This window comes from Haematobia irritans, chromosome 3 (assembly GCF_050003625.1).
Source record: "Haematobia irritans isolate KBUSLIRL chromosome 3, ASM5000362v1, whole genome shotgun sequence".
Lineage (NCBI taxonomy): Eukaryota > Metazoa > Arthropoda > Insecta > Diptera > Muscidae > Haematobia > Haematobia irritans.
The window spans coordinates 170,905,944-170,926,372 of NC_134399.1; the positions used below are offsets into that span (position 1 = coordinate 170,905,944).

General features: G+C 32.2%; 1 protein-coding gene across 2 annotated transcripts in view; it reads left to right on the top strand.

Annotated features, from left to right (window-relative positions):
- The window catches only part of wcy (WW domain-containing adapter protein with coiled-coil wacky), a 39,074-nt gene extending 19,516 nt beyond the window's left edge, over positions 1 to 19,558 (top strand). The window contains exons 3-14 of one of the 2 annotated variants that reach the window (XR_012721046.1): positions 1,750 to 2,020; positions 2,096 to 2,503; positions 2,568 to 2,643; positions 10,485 to 10,570; positions 10,641 to 10,733; positions 10,798 to 11,312; positions 11,383 to 11,588; positions 11,651 to 12,210; positions 12,298 to 12,467; positions 17,615 to 17,742; positions 17,823 to 18,043; positions 19,190 to 19,558. Coding sequence is in view for 1 of the 2 variants with exons in the window: in XM_075302861.1 (XP_075158976.1) it covers positions 1,750 to 2,020; positions 2,096 to 2,503; positions 2,568 to 2,643; positions 10,485 to 10,570; positions 10,641 to 10,733; positions 10,798 to 11,312; positions 11,383 to 11,588; positions 11,651 to 12,210; positions 12,298 to 12,467; positions 17,615 to 17,742; positions 17,823 to 17,901 (2,592 nt within the window). In the remaining variant the exon portion in view is untranslated. Of the gene's footprint in view, positions 1 to 1,749; positions 2,021 to 2,095; positions 2,504 to 2,567; positions 2,644 to 10,484; positions 10,571 to 10,640; positions 10,734 to 10,797; positions 11,313 to 11,382; positions 11,589 to 11,650; positions 12,211 to 12,297; positions 12,468 to 17,614; positions 17,743 to 17,822; positions 18,148 to 19,189 lie in introns of those variants that run through there. The other variant, XM_075302861.1, reaches the window with a different exon arrangement.
- The last annotated feature ends 871 nt before the right edge of the window (positions 19,559 to 20,429 follow it).

Consider the following 20,429-nt stretch of genomic DNA (forward strand, 5'->3'; position numbering starts at 1 on the left):
GTAGTCTTTTAGTTTTTTCATGTTGGCCAAAATTTTAATTAAAAACTTTAATTAAAATTAAAAATTTTAATTAAAAAAATCGAAATGTGCAGTTTTTAATATTATTAAAAATCGAAAGTCGACTTTTTAGAAAATTTAAAAGTCGAACAGTAGGCTTTACCAAACCTAAAAAAGTCGATATTGCGCGTTTTTGTACCCTTCACCACTACTGTGGTACAGGGTATAATAAGTTTGTGCATTTGTATGTAACGCCATGAAATAGTGATCATAGACCCATCTTTTAGTATACCGATCGGATTAGAATTAAATTCTGAGTCGATTTAGCCATGTCCGTCTGTCTGTCCGTCCGTCCGTCCGTCCGTCTGTCTGTATATGTAATTTTGTGCACAAAGTACAGCTCGCAATTTAAGTCCGATCGTCCTCAAATTTGGCATAGGGCCGTTTCTTGGGACAGAGACAATCGCTATTGGTTTTGGAAAAAATCGGTTCAGATTTAGATATAGCTCACATATATATATTTCGCCCGATTTGCACTCATATGACCAGGGGGGCCAAAGTTATACTCCCATTTACGAGAAATTTCGCATAGATAGCAGAATTATTGTTCTAACTATAAATGTCAAATTTAGTCAAAATCGGTTCAGATTATATATAGCTCCCATATATACGTACACCAGAGTTGGGGAAATATGGTAGACTGTTACACGTTTTAGACCCATTTCAATGGAAGTTTCCTCCAATTAACTGGATAGCGTTAGCCGATTTAAATTTTAATTCTAGAGATTTTGTAGAAGTAAAAAAATTGTCTCCTTTATATAGCTTCCAGCAAATGTGAAGTAGTTGAGATGGTAACACAAATTTTGGCCTACATAGGTGTGAAAGGTATAATATAGTCGGCCCCGCCCGACTTTAGACTTTACTTACTTGTTTTAAATAAAAACAAATGAATAAAAAACGATGAGTCTAAATTTTGAAAAAGTCCAAATGGTGTCTTTTTGATTTTTTACAATCCCTATTTGAAATACATATAGCGTTAATGAGTACCTCGCAGATAATGTTTCCTATTTTAGGGGACGAGTGTGAGTCAAATAAAGTCCTATATTTACTTTTATTCGTTTTTGTCTTAGGAATATAATATACTAAGGTTCAAATCCTCGATTAAGTATTCTTCGAGCCTGATTATTCAAACAACAGCACGTAAAGTTTTTTTTGTGCAATGGGGTCAGTTGCGTATTTTCGTTGCTTCCACGAGTTTTGCCTCCTATACATCTCCATCCGCCAACACTCAAGTCTAACCGTTTCTCACTTCCTTCCTCCTTTCCCCATAAGAATTCTGTATGCCATTGTGGGACTTTCTCAAAATCAAAATCACCATTAATGTTTTTGTTTATGTTTATGTTTATATATATATTTTTTTTTTAACTGAACGAAAATGTGTAGCAAATTTTTCAAGTCTTTGAATTACAAAAAATGCATCCTATAAATATTCCATTAATTGATGTATGATTTTGTTTTGTTTTTTTTTTTTTTTTTTTTGAATCCCCATTTTTTGATTATTGTTTATTAAGATTTATACACACGCACACACAACACAATTGAAAATTCATTTAAAACATTGGCGCTTTTGGATATTTTTCATTTCATTATGTCAATCAAAATTCAATCAAAACCCCTAAATTCAAACCCAACGAAATGTTTAATGCAAGCGTTAACCTTCTATATTTGTGTATTCTTATTCATATTTTTCAGAGTTCCAAGTACAGTTCAAAACGAGATTATGAACGTGATCGTTCATCGAACTATCGCGACCGCGATATTTCACCAGCTGGCGGCGGTGGACCATTGAATAATGGTAATAGTTCATCGTATCGATCACAATCTCCTGAAATAGATTCACCATCATCCAGGGGACACGGTTCACACGATATTCGTGATCGTGACCATCGTGGTGATCGTTTCAGTTATATACAAAAAATGAGAGATCGTGATCGGGACATATACAAAAAGGATAAATATTCAGGTTAGTATTTTATTGTGAAACACTCCATTTCCTTTTGAATATGCCAAGGTTTGGTTCTCAAATTTCTGATTTTAGATAAACGCGATCGGCGAGACCGTGATTCTGAATCACATCGGACGAACCATGACAGGATTGATCGACGTGGAGGCGGTGGAAGTGTTAGTGGAGCCAAGCTCTGTTCTTCCAGCAGTGGGGATAAACGTTCTGGTTCGGATGATCGCGATAGAGACCGTGATCGAGATCGTGACCGCGATAGAGATCGTGATCTGAGAGATAAACGAGACAGAGATTCACTGAGAGATCGGGATCGTGATCGCGATCGTGACCGAGAACGTGATAGAGATCGTAGTACACGAGGCGGAGACGACCGTGAAAGAGATAGAGGAGGTGGTGGTGGTGGAGGAGGAGGCAGTGGAGATCGCAACGATCGTGGTGAACGCATTGCAAGGTGTGGTGATTGGAGTGAACATGTCAGTTCTTCGGGTATGTAACATGGAAACATTAGGATGGTTACTAATTTTTAAAGCAAACATTTAATTTTCTTTAGGAAAAATGTATTATTATAATTGTAAAACTGAAGTCTCACAATGGGAAAAACCAAAGGAATGGATTGAACGTGAGCGGTAAGTGGATAAATTGAGAAAATAAGTGTGCTTTTAATGTTGTACAAATGACAAATTTTTATTTACGAAAAGGAATATTTTTTTTTTAACCATTTTTCAATACCGCAAAGTGAGCCATTGCAATGCAAGGGTTAGAATGCTCGTCATGGGTACTATCGACCAACCACCAACAAGTTTTTCGGTGGTTAGGTTAGGTTATGTGGCAGCCCGATGTATCAGGCTCATTTAGACTATTCAGTCCATTGTGATACCACAGTGGTGAACTTCTCTCTTATCACTTAGCGCTGCCCGATTCCATTTAAGCTCAATGACAAGGGACCTCCTTTTTATAGCCGAGTCCGAACGGCGTTCCACATTCCAGTGAAACCACTTAGAGAAGCTTTGAAACCCTCAGAAATGTCACCAACATTACCGCTGAAAAACTTTTTGGTGTTCGGTCGTAGCAGGAATCGAACCCACGACCTTGTGTATGCAAGGCGGGCATGCTAACCATTGCACCACGGTGGTGGATTATCTCTTCTCATTAATGCTTCTGAATGTTCCAAAGCTTATCTAAGTGGCTTCACCGCAAAGTGAAAGGTCTTTCGGACTCTACTATACACAAAAAATAATGTCTGATTCAATGACGAAATTAATTGATCCCATTAATTTTTAATTGAAATGTCTTCAATCACAGAAATGATAGTATCAAATAAAAAATTAATTGATCCAATAAAAAATTAATTAATACCATGTGATTGATTTTTGTTTCAATTAAAAACTTTGTAGAATCAATAAAATTTTTTCGGGCATAAAAGCACCCTGATCTACAACTGAGTTACGATCACTGTTACCACTCGTGCCAAAAATAATTTACCAAAATTTGAAGAAAATTCTACCACAAATCTACCAAATTAAAAAAAAAGCTTTCTATTTTCCTACAAATATTTTAGTAAAAATTCAATTTCTCTAGAAAATTTTGCCAAAATTTTATTTCTATAGAAAATTTTGTCAAAATTTTATTTCTATAGAAAATTTTGTCAAAATTTTATTTCTATAGAAAATTTTGTGGCAATTTTATTTGTATCGAAAATTTTGTGAAAATTTTATTTCTATAGAAAATTTTGCCAAAATTTTATTTCTATAGAAAATTTTGCCAAAATTTTATTTCTATAGAAAATTTTGCCAAAATTTTATTTCTATAGAAAATTTTGCCAAAATTTTATTTCTATAGAAAATTTTGCCAAAATTTTATTTCTATAGAAAATTTTGCCAAAATTTTATTTCTATAGAAAATTTTGCCAAAATTTTATTTCTATAGAAAATTTTGCCAAAATTTTATTTCTATAGAAAATTTTGCCAAAATTTTATTTCTACAGAAAATTTTGCCAAAATTTTATTTCTATAGAAATTTGTGCAAAAATTTTATTTCTTTAGAAAATTTTGTCAAAATTTTATTTCTATAGAAAAAATTTTGCCAAAATTTTGTATCTATAGAAAATTTTGCCAAAATTTTATATCTATAGAAAATGTTGCCAAATTTTATTTCTATAGAACATTTTGCCAAAATTTTCTTTCTATAGAAAATTTTGCCAAAATTTTCTTTCTATAGAAAATTTTGCCAAAATTTTATTTCTATAGAAAATTTTGCCAAAATTTTATTTCTATAGAAAATTTTGCCAAAATTTTCTTTCTATAGAAAATTTTGCCAAAATTTTATTTCTATAGAAAATTTTGTCAAATTTTTATTTCTATAGAAAATTTTATCAAAATTTTATTTCTAAAGAAAATTTTGCCAAAATTTTATTTCTATAGAAAATGTTGCCAAAATTTTATTTCTATAGAAAATTTTGCCAAAATTTAATTTCTATAGAAAATTTCATTAAAATTTTATTTCTATAGAAAAATTTGCCAAAATTTTATTTGTATAGAAAATTTTGCCAAAATTTTATTTGTATAAAAAATTTTGCCAAAATTTTATTTCATTTCATTTCATTTCATTTCATTTCATTTTTTTATTAAACATCAATACAAAGGAAGCCACTAAAGGCCTATTATACATGTATTGTAATAAAGAAGCTATGTTAGATATTGTAAAACTAATTTTAAATACCTAGAAATTATTTTATAACAAAAGTATATGGCTCCCCAGCCACATGAATATAATATAATTAATACAAAAAAAGAATAAAAGAATAAAAAGTCCTATAAGTGCCAGACATCAATGCGTCAGTTTACCGTACTCATATTATTCAAATAGTCAATTAGTTTCCTTCTATATTCGTTACAAGAACAAGAGAAAACTTTTAGATCAGAAGGCAATCGATTCCACAAACGAAAAACTCGGACCAGAAAGGATTGTTCGTATATGTTAGACTGAATTCTCGGTACATCAATCTGTACATTTCTTGTTGAATTAATAAATGTAAATTCACGGGTCAAAACTTCCGGCTTCCCGTACTTAAAAATTTTGTAAAAGTGAAAAACAGACTTCATCTTAATATAGTTCCTGAAGGAACATCCTAAGATATCAGGAATACACTGGTTAACTAGATCATGATCCCGAACCCGTAAATTGAACACATATCGGACGATCTTCCTCACGACTCTCTCCATTCGATCCAAGTTATATGACCAGGTCCCGGAATAAACCTCAATACCGTAATTAAGCTGAGACATCAACAAAGAATGTGCTAACCGAAGACGAACATGCTTTGGCGTATATGCACGCAGAGCATATAGTCTCCTCAAAGTCAGACATACCCTATTACCCATATTATCAATATGATTGTCAAAACAAAGGCTGGAGTCAAGAATAATACCAAGGCACCTTAAAGAATCAACATAATTAATTGTCTGACCTAAAATGGAAAGTGTAAGAGAAAAATTTGAACGATTCCTGGGCTGAAAAAATATTGCCTTTGTTTTGGAAGGATTTATGACAAGACCATTTGTCGTTAAAAGTCCCGCGATATATTCAAGATGGGAGTTAATAGATAGTTCTGTAGCATCACCATTAAATAGAAGAAAAATATCATCCGCAAAACAAAACGGTTGACAAAAAGAATTTCCCATGGAACAGATTATGTCATTAATAAATGCCAAAAAAAGTATTGGGCCCAAAACTGACCCTTGGGGTACACCCGACGTAACTCTTCCAATACTTGATCTGGAACCATTAATAGAAACATACTGTGACCTATCCGTTAGGTATGAAAAAATTAATTTACACGCTGTATAGGAAAAACCAATGTTACTGTGAAGTTTGTTTATAAGGTATGAAAAATTAATGCAATCAAATGCCTTGCTAAGGTCTAATGATACTAAAACACAATCGCGACGCCTATCAATTATATTCCTAACCTTGTCAGTAAGCGATAATACGGCAGAAGTGGCATTAAAATTCCTCCTATAAGCAAATTGATTGGGGTGGAAAAGTGAGTTACTTTCAATATGTTCTAGGATCTGCGCCTTCATTAAATTCTCTAGGATTTTTGACATTGACGGCAAAATGCTTATAGGTCTCAAATTCCCAATATCGCTTCGTCCCTCTTTAGGAATGGGTACAACACGACCCAATTTCCAAGCATCCGGAAAAATTGAAACTGTAAGTATTGTGTTTACCAAGTGGAGGAACATAGGCAAAATTAGAGGTAAGATTTGTTTAACAAACTTGATAGGTATATCGTCATAGCCGGTCGCATTCGATTTAATTGAATTTACGGCCAAAATTAAGTCATTTTCATTAACACAGCGGAAAGAAAAAGAGCCAATAGTGTCAACAGTACCGCCAAAATCTAAAGTATGCACATCACTCGGTCGCATATTACTTAAGAAATTGTCAGCCACTAATTGAACATCATCTTCATCAACCTCCAAATCCCCTCGTCCAACACAACCAATTTTGCGAATTTTTTTCCACAACTGAGAATTGGTACCACCTTCAAATAGCCTTTTGCCATACTCAAACCGTGTTTTCCTAATAACCGACTTAGCCCTATTTCTAAGTCGACAATACGCCCTCCAATTCAAGTCCGAACGATTTCTAATAAATCGGCAGTAAGCGCCATCTCTCTTCTTCATTGCTTCCAAGATTGCTCTCGAATTCATAAAATTATCGCCTAAGCTAACATTTCTTCTTGACACAGGGACAAAAGAATGAAGACGATTTATGACGTCATTAAGAATCGATAACTGTAGATTAACATCACCCATGTTAAATGAAGGAGGTAGCTGAAAGTCACTTAATTGTTCACTTAGATATTCCAAATCCACACGGCCGTAGTCCTTATATTCACTTATTTGATTCCGCAAATATGAAGAAAATTGAAAAGATATAAATATTAGACTATGATAGGAACAAAATAAGGGAAATTGAATTTGACCCTTAACTGAAACAGATGAAGGGTGGCTTAAAAGAAAATAGTCAATTAAAGATGTAGAGTTTGAAGCACAATGATAATGTGTAGGTGCACTATTATGTATACATTGAAGGCCACACCGTGTACCGAGAGATCGTAAATTACGCGATTTAACAACATCAAAGAGATTATAATTGAAGTCGCCCATAATAACAATATTCGGATACCTGTCAAAAACGTCACCATGAATTTCTTCAAAAGCCTCAACATTTCCACTTGGTAAATACACTACGCCGACTATTACTGATGAATTCGTACCAAAGATTTCAACAAAAAGTGATTCGCATACTCCATATCGTGTTCCTCGAAAAATAACTTTGTAACGCAGGTTAGTTGAAATGTAAAGGCAGACTCCTCCACCTCTTCGGGAATTTGAACGGTCATTCCTGACTAAATTATAGTTCGCAATCGATAAAGCACTAGAAACAATATTAGGTTTGAACCACGTTTCCGATATACCAATTATATCTAAGTCTGAGTTAAAAAATGTATTCCTGAACTCTTCAAGTTTGCAACTCGAGTTTGATGGACATAAACTTTGTGCATTTATATGTCCAATATTCAAATTACCCGAGTTACTACATATCATGTTATTCAACATTTGATTATCGCTGGCTATAGGACCAAGATTATCGTTATAATTCATATATTAAATATCCATGTGTTTGGGGGAGCCAACTTAGATTATAAAAGATACGAATTAAAAAGAGATCAGATATAATTTTCAAATTAATTTTCAAAACCATTTTTTTAAATTTTCCTCAATGAGCAAAATGAGATCTGAAACTACTTAAAGTTGAAAAATAATGCTAGTTATAGGGTCGATGTGTAAAATTGAAAGTATAAATATTCTTTACTTAAAATATATATATATATATATATATATATATATATATATATATATATATATATATATATATATATTTGGAAAATTTTATATATTTTAGTTCTATTTGTGCGAAAATTCAAAGCAGCACCAGAAAAAAAATTAAAGTACAAATTAACATTCAAATTTACACATGACCAAAGAGACGAACTATGTATAGGAGCAAGAGATGTATATGTACAAAAATTTAAAGAATTATAATTTACAATGTAACTTTAAACAATGATATACATTCTGGAATACTGATAATTTTAGACTCATTATTGAGCATCATTATCTTAACCTTTAAAGATTCACGGTTTAAAATGTTATAACCATTAATTTTTTTGTCTTTTTTCAATTTTGCGCATGATCTTTGTAATTTACTGGCAAGTTTAGAATAATTATCATTTAAATATACACGACTTTCATCATTGCCTTCTAATATATCAGATACTTTAACATTCTTAATTTTATAATAGGCTGCCATTAAATTATCTCGTTTCTTAACACTAGCAAATTGGGTTAGTATTGCGCGATGTTGCCTAATATACATTATGTTAGTGATATCAACTGGAGATATTTCCAATTTCAAAAAGTTGCATAGCAAAACAATTACATCCTTCAGGTTTTCCAAATTGTCCGGTAGGCCTGTAATAACCACATCATTCCTCTTCAACTGATGCTGAAGCGCATGATTCTCCAACTTTAGCTCAAGAATTTCACATTTATTCGCCAAAGACTCAGAAGCCATAGTTTCTTTAACGCAGTTTAGGTCTGTTTTGATTTCTTTCAAACTATTGGTCAATTTCATTCTGATATCTTCCACCACAGATTCAAAAGTAGATTTCATTTCGCAATTTTCTTTTTTCATTCTATCCGAAAGTTCAACAAAAGATGTTTTCATTGATGCAAACTCTTTCCGCATTTCAATTTTAAACGAATCAACAGAATTGTCTGGTGGTTTCTCCATACAGCGTACGCAAGTATATGCTAAATTGCGATTTTTATCTAGTGTAGTAAAAAGGGTTTTCGAAACATTTTCGCAATCCGCATGGAACCATATGTTGCACAATCTACAAAGTAGAGCTCTTGTGCGCTCGGTCTCCTCATTGCATATTCCACAAGGATATGACATTTTGTTTGGTCACAGTAATGATTATACAAAAAAATATAACCACCGAAAACGGCAACACAGCTGTTATTGTAAAAACGCCGAGAAATCACCAATACACCAGCAACCCACAACCGCAGAAACAACAGCTAAGCAACAACAACAGGTAGAATGAAATATGGCAATCTCGCAAATGATGATACAGTCCAGTTAATTTATATCAAATTAATTTAATGGATCGAGTTTGAACAAAACTTCATATGACAGATGTCACTAACTCTGTATTTAACACGTTCTAATAGTTATTTTACACTATTACTCTCACTTATTTAGTTTAATTCTATCTCAACTCAGAGGAAATTTTTACGATGGTCTATCTCAACATAGTGTTGCCAAACTTTTTTCTATAGAATATTTTGCCAAAATTTTATTTCTATAGAAAATTTTGCCAAAATTTTATATCTATAGAAAATTTTGCCAAAATTTTATATCTATAGAAAATTTTGCCAAAATTTTATATCTATAGAAAATTTTGCAAAAATTTTATTTCTATAGAACATTTTGCCAAAATTTTATTTCTATGCAAAATTGAAGTAGTTAGAGGAATATTTTGAAATATCCACCAAAACATAAAGAATTCTACCTTTTTTTGGTAGAATTCTACCAACTGCGGTTACGATTCAAAGAACAGTAAAATGGTAAACTGCCAGAGTTAACACAGAAAAAAATTTCACGAAAATTTTTCCAATTAAAATTTTAATTGAGTTTTAAAAAATATTCAATTAAAAATTTAATTGATTCAACAAATTTTTTAATTGAAACAAAAATCAATCACAAAAATTAATAGTATCAATTAATTTTTTAATTGGATCAATTAATTTTTTAATTGACCTTCAATTAATTTTTTAATTGATACTATCATTTCTGTGATTGAAGACATTTCAATTAAAAAATTAATTGGATCAATTAATTTCGTGATTGAACCAGAAAAAAATTTTTTTGTGTGAAGTGATCTCACCACCTGTGGTATCCTAATGGACCGAATAGCCTAATAGGGCGTACAAAATGTAATTCATGCGGCCTAACTAGTTTCCTGATTAATATGTTTGCCACGGTCGCAGGATTTAATAAAAGTAAGGTTTCTAGTTGAAATAAATAGAGAGAATGCAATTCATGTCCCCATGGCAAATTCTAAAAAATGGCTGATTTTGATGGAAAGATCTTAATATTTACCATTGGATAGTTGATTGATAGGTGAAAGGGGCTTTGCTTTTGACGGGGAAAAGAATTAAAGAGAATAATACTTATTCCATTTTTTCAAAATGTAAAAGATTCTTGAAAAGACATCGACTTCATGATCATGTGATTTTTCATTCTGAAAATTTTCCCAATTATTTATGTAGAAGTTCTAATAGTTTGCTTATATTGTTTTTTATATTTATTTTACACATTTATATTTTAGGAACCTATCACGGGATACACATCGTGAAAAGGACTATCGCGATAAAGAGCGCGATAGAGATCGCGAAGAACGTTTTTCCAGATCATGTATGTAATCAATTTTTTTAACTAGAACTATAAGTAAAGTCTTTTAATTATAAATTCTATGAATTTGTAGCTTACAAACATTCCAGTTCCCGTGGAAATTCCCGGGTGAGGTGGAACTATGATAACGATAGTGGACCACCGAATCACCGAAGGCGCATGGATGGTAATGTTGCAATTAAATTGATTGCTAAGCATCACATGACATATACACATTTTCATCATTTCAGGGCGTTTAGCTGAAAATCCTGATATGGATATAAGTCCCGGCGACTCAACGCCAACTTCTGAAGCCAGTTATTCATTAACTGGTGGTACTCCAACCACCTATGCCGGTGGCAATCAACACAACGACCAAGCATTGCCATCAGCGACTGTGGTCCTACCCAATGCATTGCCTCGTTTAGCTTCACATCCCAATGCCTCTAGTAATATGACCTCTTCCTCTGTTAATGCCAGCAGTCAATCGTCTGCAGCTGTTTCGTCAATGCATTATCCGGCAGCGTGTCCGAACCCAGCAGTAGCAGCGGCATCAGCATCTGCAGGCGTCATGGTTGGTTCGGGAGTGGTCGTTGGTGGAGCTACTATGTTACCCGCAACTGGTCTTGCTACAACAAATTTAGCTGCGACGATACCATCGACAGCCGCCACACTATCAAATAGTGGTAGTAACAGCAATCATAGAAAATTGGAATCTGTTACATCGTTACACCAATCCCATATGGGAGCTGTTGGATCACCTAATGTAAGTCAGAAATTTTACGGGGACAGACAGGATTGTTTTCATTTGTCGTCTTTCCTATTCCTTTCTATAGACGGCAGTTCCCCCATCCTCCAGTCAAGTGGATCATCATTTAAATTCAAATGCTCCTGGGCCGCCAAAATTGGGTTCAAAAGATCCTGCTTTATTAATGCGCCAACAACAGATACATCATCATTTAGGTACACAAGATGGTCATCTCATTTCTTCTAGTACAGGGGATAATAATCATGCATCAGCACAGCAGGTTATCAACATAAGGTAAGACAATCGAAATTGAATAATTTTCAAATTTGTTTAATTCTTATATGGCATCTTTGCAGGGAGAATGCTTTAAATTCACCTTTATATAACCTAACACATCCCCATGGCATGTCACCCATGGGTTATAGTAAAAGTCCTATAACATCATCGACATCAGTGTCGGGCAATGCTGTTTCCTCGACCCCTGGTCCATTACATTCAGCATCAGCCCATACGAATAATAGTGGTGGTATGCCTATTGCAAGTCTTGCTACCGCAACTTCATATTCCTGCACCAATCCCTATGGACTAAAGACTGTTGATGGCAACGTTTTAAATAGTAACAACGTTGGCATGAATTCACTGAATGCTGCTGTAAATGTTGGCGGCGTTGTGGTGGGTGGTAGCGCTGTTAGCGTTGGTGGTAACAATGCATTATGTTCCACATCAATGCTTTCAACCAATCCCAATGCCATCAATATAACTGGTGCAATTGTTGGTGGAAGTGGTGGGGGTATTGGCGTTGTTTGTAGTAGCAATGTTGTTAATATGAATGTTATACCGGGTGAGGGACCACCGACACCGACACAGGAATTAGATTTAAGTGGTAGTTCATCGATAGATCCACAACAAAGAAAGTGTAAGTTGTTATTAATTTCTCCAGTTATAAATGTTCGCTAATAGAATTAATTTCTTTTGGCCTCTTTGTTTTTGTTCGTTTTTTTAGTGGATGGTACAACATCAGCATCGTTAAGTACTTTACAAAGTTGTGTTTCCAATTCGATACAGGCCGGTCGTTCACAAGGACCTGAAATCTCTACAAAACTAAGTAAATATTTCCGTGGTGATCTAATTACACATGTGACCAATTGGGCAGCAGATCAATTAGAGAAACAGGTAAGTGGTAAATTTTTGTTTGTAATTTTTCGATGTGCTGCAGGCGGAATTTCCGCTATAATGGGGATACAAAAATCGTAAATAAAATCTTCGATTAAACAAATTATTTTATCAAAAGTCGAAGTTCTACTTTTTGCAGTTATCAAATTTAATTAAAAGATTTTTTTTTTTAAATCGATCCATAATCTAATCAAAATCCACTTTTTACTAAAATCGAATTTTAATAATCTGCAACCTAAAGGTGCTTGTTAACTTGTCTGCAGAACGCATTTGAGACCCATTTCACTGGGGGTCGATGTTATTGTTGTTGTTTTTATAGTCGATTCACTTAGTCCAGATTAGAAGAATAGGTTTGGAAATGTTAACGAATAGGTAACGTGTGCCACAGGGGAGCCACCGTGGTGCAATGGTTAGCATGCCCGCCTTGCATACGCAAGGTCGTGGGTTCGATTCCTGCTTCGACCGAACACCAAAAACTTTTTCAGCGGTGGATTATGCCACCTCAGTACATTTCTGAGTGTTTCAAAGCTTCTCTAAGTGGTTTCACTGCAATGTGGAACACCGTTCGGTCTCGGCTATAAAAAAAGAGGCCCCTTGTCATTGAGCTTAACATGGAATCGGGCAGCACTCAGTGATAAGAGAGAATTTCACCACTGTGGTATCACAATGGACTGAATAGTCTAAGTGAGCCTGATACTTAACCTAACCTAACGTGTGTCGGGTAGGATATACTATGTTAACAGCTCTCATAACAATTATGAATAGGTGTGAGCTGGACAGGCTTCACTTATCTGAGAAGGTTCAGAGGGGATTTACTACATTTTGAAACTGGGAGTGATTCCATTGTATGCAATATTTGTGTCTTAACCATCGCACCATCGTGTCTCTTGTGAAAGAAATACCACACACAAAAAATTTTTGTTCTGATTCAATCACGAAATTAATTGATCCAATTAATTTTTTAATTGAAATGTCTTCAATATCGAAAATGATATTGCTTGATTAAAAAATTAATTGATTTTATTAGCAATTTTCAATTAATTTTTTAATTGATTCAATTAAAAATTTAATTGATGTTGAATGCAAAACTCAATTAATTTTTTCCATTAAAAACTTAACTATTTTCAATTACTTTCTTAACTGACTTGCGGCCATTTTCATGTAGCTCCGTTAAGCGTTAACTGCCAGTTAACAGAAAGAAAAATGAAAATGTCTTTTCTCCGTTTAACTTTCAACTTAAAAAATTTCAGCAGTTAAATTTCTAACTGACATACGCAAGATGGCAGATACGTAGCACAAACGGAGCTTCATGAAAATGGGGGTTAGTGTTTTTAGTTTGATTAAAAATGGATAGTTTGATATAAATTTTTAGTTAAAAATTAAAAAAAATTATCGATGACTTAGTCTTCCGAGTTTGATTAAAAAGTTAATTGTATCAATTAATTTTTTAATTAAAAACTTTAAAATTTAAAATGTTGGTATAATTAGCTTAATGTTTCTATCTTGATTAAAAAGTTAATTGTATCAATTAATTTATTAATTGAAAAAATTTTCAACTTCAGTCAACTTTTTAATTGGGAATATTTTGGTGAAATTTTTTCTATGCATGCTATGAAAATAAAACCGAGGAATATCTCTTATATTTTCCATTTACTTATTTAAAATCACAATATCATAACAGTAAGAGCTGCATTCCTTTAAAGCTGAACATAGTAGTGGGATAGAAATCTGGAACTCGGGAATGGTCTGTGTTATCACTGTAGTAAGTTGAGTTAGATGATAGGTGGTATCGGGTATTTTTTAAATTAGAATTACGGCATTCGAGATTATTGTTTATAAACCCTATTCCATTGAACTGATGACATGTACATCACTTGAAAGGGAATGATAAGACATTAAAACTAATCGACATAAAGGGACCAAATAGCCGATTGTAGCTAACACTTCTACCTATCTGTCAAAGTCAAATTTGCACACATCTTCCAACTATTCTTCAAAATCAAGTCAAGTCAAAATCGCACAATTTCAAAAAGAAAATTTTACATCTAAATTCTTTTTAGAGACGGATATATTAACCGGTTTATATTCAAATCGGTATTCTAATTTTCTACTACGCTAACTACTTTCAAAATAAAACAAGTAAGGAAAGTCTAAAGTCAGGCGGGGCCGACTATATTATACCCTGCACCACTTTGTAGATATAAATTTTCGATACCATATCAAATGTGTTGGGTGCTATATATAAGGGTTTGTCCCAAATACATACATTTAAATATCACTCGATTTGGACAGAATTTGATAGACTTTTACAAAATCTATAGACTCAAAATTTAAGTTGGCTAATGCACTAGGGTGGAACACAATTTTAGTAAAAAAATATGGGAAACATTTAAATCTGAAGCAATTTTAAAGAAACTTCGTAAAAGTTTATTTATGATTTATCGCTCGATATATATGTATTAGAAGTTTAGGAAAATTAGAGTCATTTTTACAACTTTTCCACTAAGCAGTGGCGACTTAACAAGGAAAATGTTAGTATTTTGACCATTTTTGTCGAAATCAGAAAAAACATATATATGGGAGCTATATCTAAATCTGAACAGATTTCAATCAAATTTGGCACACATGACTATATTATAATTGTACTCCTAGTGCAAAATTTCAACCAAATTGGGCCAAAACTCTGGCTTCTGGGGCCATATAAGTCCATATCGGGCGAAAAATATATATAGAAGCTACTATATCTAAATCTGAACCAATTTCATTCAAATTTTGCACACTTGACTATACTACTAATTGTACTCCTAGTGCAAAATTTCAAGCTAATGGGGATAAAACTCTGGCTTCTGGGTCCATATAAGTGCATATCGGGCGAAAGATATATATGGGAGCTATATCTAAATCTGAATCGATTTCTTCCAAAATCAATAGGGTTCTATTCTGACCCAAATTAGGAACATGTGCCAAATTTGAAGGCGATTGGACTTAAATTGCGACCTAGACTTTGATCAGAAAAATGTGTTCACAGACAGACGGACGGACAGACGGACATGGTTATATCGTTTCAGGGACCCACCCTGAGCATTATTCCCAAAGACACCATATGTCTATCTCGTCTCCTTCTGGGTGTTACAAACATATGCACTAACTTATTATTTGTCTCAGTCAAAACACCCAGTACAAATAATACGTAAAAAAAAATTATAAAAAAATTTTGTTTTGTTCACTATAATATCAAATGAATTACCTTTTATTGTTGTATGCATTTGTTTGAAATTCATTTGTTTACAAAAATATTCTAATATTGAACTAAAAACACCAAATTTCTTTAATTACAAATTTGAGGGATTCTTGCTTTTTTGCTGAACACGGCTTCGGCCAAAAAAACCCGCTTCGGTCGAGCTCTAAAATCAAGTATCTTTTTTATGCCCAATTAAAATTGTGATTGATACTATCATTTTCATGATTGAAGACATTTCTATTAAAAATTAACCCTTTCATCACCGATGTCCACATAGGAGGACTTTCGAAAACGACACCAAACTCTTATTTCCCTACTTATTTTACAATAGAGGATTTAATCTAAATAATCTATAAATATTTTCCATATTGTTGAGCATTAAAATGTATTTTTATAAACTTCTTTAGCAATAAACGAAAAATACGACATTTTGAGACAATTTTTCTACTGTATACTCTAGTTAATAGACTTTCATTCAAAAACTATAGTTGATATTTGTTCGGTTTATTTTTTGTATCTTTTCTCACACTTCGAAAGATATTATAGGCTTTTTTCGTAAGGCCATTTGGTCGCAATTCAAGAATCAAGTTTTCTATTTATTTATTTATTTCAGTCTATGCAATAACAAAATTCCTTACAGACTAGAGCTTAAAACTAAAAATATATAAGATCCAATAAATTAGCGAAGTTTGCTATATTAAGCATTAAATCCAAATTGTATTCATTGATTTTATTGAACTCTTTTTAAAGCCCTTGTTATGTTATAGGCTCATTACAAGAATAATTTGTTCTATATAATGGAGCGTAAAATAACTTATTATGACGCGGTAGCCTTGGAGGCACATTCAAAGGCAAAAGATTAAGCAAATCAGAACAATTTGTAGACCATTTATAATTTTATACAGAAACATTTGTGACTGAAGCATACTTATATTCTCAAGTGTTTTAACGCCCACTTTCATGAAGCTCCGTTAGTGCACCGTTAACTAACGAACTTTTAAACCGTATTATGGGCATAGCTGTCATCTTGCATATATATTCCATATGCCAATTAGGAACTTAACTGCCGACAATTTTTCAGTTAAAGTTAACCGGAGAGAAGATATTTTGAATTTACTTTCTGTTAACTGGCAGTTAAAGCCTAACGGAGCTACATGAAAATGGCTGTAAGTGATATAAGTCCGCATTTGTCCAAATAAGATAGTTCAGGAGTAGAGAAATCAATTGACCTAAGAGCAAATTTCAAAAGCATTTTCCAAAAAAAAGCAAAAACATTTTCAGAACAAACTTATAAAGCTCTCGAAGTAATTGAGGTAGCTCCTCAAAAGTAAAAGTTCTACGCGTGCTGTTAGTAAAAGTTAAAATTATTTAAGTATTTAACATTAGGTTTATTTCGGTCGGTAGATCAATTAATTTCGTGATTGAATTTTGTGTGTATGCATATTTCGGGAAATATCTGCAAAAATTTGACTCACGGACAGGTAGGAGTATTGGCTACAATTTACAATGAGTTACTCGACATCATTACATTGACTACTATTTGATTTTATACCCTGTTGAAAAAGACTAAAAAAACCTTCATTTCAAAGATTGTATTTTCTAGTGTTGTACATTTAAATATTTACTAGAACTGGATTCATAAACGATTATTTGCCGGTTATCCGCTTGCGTATGAAAAACCGTTTACTTTTTATTTTGACATATTAATTCTCTACCAACGCAAAACAATTTTTTTGGAGTAGTTTAGCTAAGCTGGAGTTGTATCAAATTTGGTTTTGCGAATTCGTAAACCATAAAACGGAGGATAATTTTCGACGATGTCGATCTTCGGGGTTGTTTTTTTTACCTGTTTTCCTTTATATATATTATTGATGTATAAACCTTTTCTTCTTTGTATTCTTTTTAGACGCAGAAATGTTCAGAGGAGGCACATTTATATGGTGATTTGCAGTGTACAAAAGTATCGGCCGAGTTAAAGTGTGCGAGAAGTTTAGTTAGAATTACTGAAATTACAGCAACATTGCAAGAACAAAAGTATGTTGGTTTTTTTTTTAAGACACCAAAAAAAAATCTCTTTTACTCTATTATTTATTTTTGTCCTCTTTTTTTTGCAGAATAATGTATTTGCGCCAACAAATACGTCGAATAGAAGAATCAAAATCACAAAATTCATTTATGTCCGATGATCTATAGCCAATTATAATAACTGGAACCAATAAGAATTGAAGCTGATTGTATGAAGCATAGCAACTATTCTTCAGACTGCTTCAAATCGAAGAGAAACCCAGCAAAACACACACACACACACAACGTACTCTGTTCAATAGTGAATGAGGTAATCTAACAGCAAAAGAAAATTACAACAATATTAAGTAAAAAAGTAAATAGTTAAACAAAAATCCGCGCATATTGAATGAATAATGCATTAAAAAAAACAAAGTAACGAAATAAAGCAAGAGAATGAAACAAAAAAATAATAAAACTATAATAAAATAAAACCAACAACTGCAAGAAAAAGGAAAATAAATTTTCAACCAGATAAACACACATAGACACAAACAAAACCGAAAAACGTAAAAGAATAAAATAAATAAAATTGATGAATAATTATAGTACTATTATTATAATTCGTAATTATAAAAGGAGAAAAAGTATAAAAAACAATTAACAATAAAAGCAACAAAACGAAAATACTAAAACAACAACAAAGCAGCCAATCAATTATTTAATTTAATCGAGTACAGTACCAACCAGGAATTTTACTCCTTTATCTCGGGTCTTAGCGTTGATTCGTCTGAAAAGATAAACAATTTTTGATATTTGTTTATAAATTCAATCCCCCCTTCCTTTAGGCACGGATTAGGTTTAGCTAAGACTTGAGGTAAGAATTATTCCCAAAAACATTCAACTTTCTGCCTTCTCTCCTAGTATCTTTAGTTGTCAAGGGCAAAGTTTTAATCAAATTTAGGCTTCGATGCCATCGAAAAGCTTTAGCTTTCACATTTCTGTATTTTTTTAAGTATTTTAAGACGATGACCTTTTTCCAAATGAATTTTTTGTTTACTAGTGAAACTTTTGATAATGCTTGGCATTCGTTTCGGAAATTACAAATCCTGTTGAAAGTAAATATATACCTAATTATTTCTATTGTGAAATTGAGTTTTAAATTATATATATTTTTTTAAATATATGAATTCACAACAATCCCCCTCCCCCTCAAATCAAAATCCTTAATATTATTGTGGAAAAGTAAATATTTTTATGATTGAGATTTTTGCACTCTCTGTTTATTTTCCTTTTTTTAATTTAGCAGTTATATTTTTAAATCCAATTTTGTTTGTTTTATTTTTAAAATACTAAATTATATTTTTTTATAGTAATAGTGATTATTATTTTTTCCTTTTTTTATATAGTTAGAGCCCTTCTCTTTATTTTTCTTTTAATAAAATATTATAATATTAGTTTTTTACACCTTTTGTAGATACACAAGAATACATAAGAACATACAGCATAATTTAATAATAAAAACAAAAGAAATGCAAAAAAGCAAAACACACGAGATAAACAAACAAAAACCTTCAAAAATAGCATTGTAAGTAAAGCACATTAATTACATTATATACTAATTTTATTATTATTATTATTATATAGTAATATAAGTGAGTGTTACTACTGATACTACTACTATAATAACTAAAATGTACTCTATATATATACATACATACATACGCCTATATATAGATGCATATATAAATAACTGCAAATTGATCATAAACAAACAAAAAAAAAACAAAAGAAAATCAAAAAATTATAAATCCAATCCAATATAGAAATTTGTATTTTTATTTAATTTGTTAATATTTTTTTAATTTTTCATACTATCTTATATTTGATATGAAAGCCTTTGGTTGGTATGTATGTTGGTCGAATTTTATTTTATTTTTTTTTATTACAGTTATTGAGCAATTTGAAACTAATTGATTTATGTTTCGTATACATACTATGTATATTTATTGTTTATTTTTTTTCTTACATTGCCTGCACCAATATTTCTTAAAGGGGAAATATGTTTGTATGTAGGTTTTTGTGTGGCTCTTGTTTTCCATCATCTTTGCATTTGGAATTTATTTTATTATGTGCTGTTTTAAAGCATAATAAATTAAAAATTCTATACAATTAATGGACTTTTGTTGTTAATCAATATTACCTAAATCCACAATTATTTACTTCTTACGACCATTTTCATGTAGCTCCGATAGGCTTTAACCCTCTAATGCCCCAATTTTTTTGACAGCTGATTAAATTTTCAATGTTAACGACACAAAAGCAAGATAACTAAGCAAGAAAAATGTATACGGTAAAATTCAGCATATGCTGCAAAGCCTCTTGAATAGTTTCAAATAAGTTTTCTTTTTATTTTGCCCATTTTTGTTGACTTAAGTTGTTTTTTACTAAAAGCCTCCTTATTAAATGAAGCCCGCCTAAAGGCGGGCTTGGGCATTTGAGGGTTAACTTCCAGTTAACAGAAGTAAATTGCAAAAAAAAAAATTCAGCAGAAAAAATTTTCAGCAGGTAAGTTCCTAACTGGCATATGGAATATATAGGCAAGTTAACAGATATGCCCATAGTACCGATTAAAAGTTCGATAGCACTAACGGAGCTTCAAGAAAATGGGGGTTAGTCGAATTCCTCCAACATTCCCAGGAAAAATGGTTTATTTA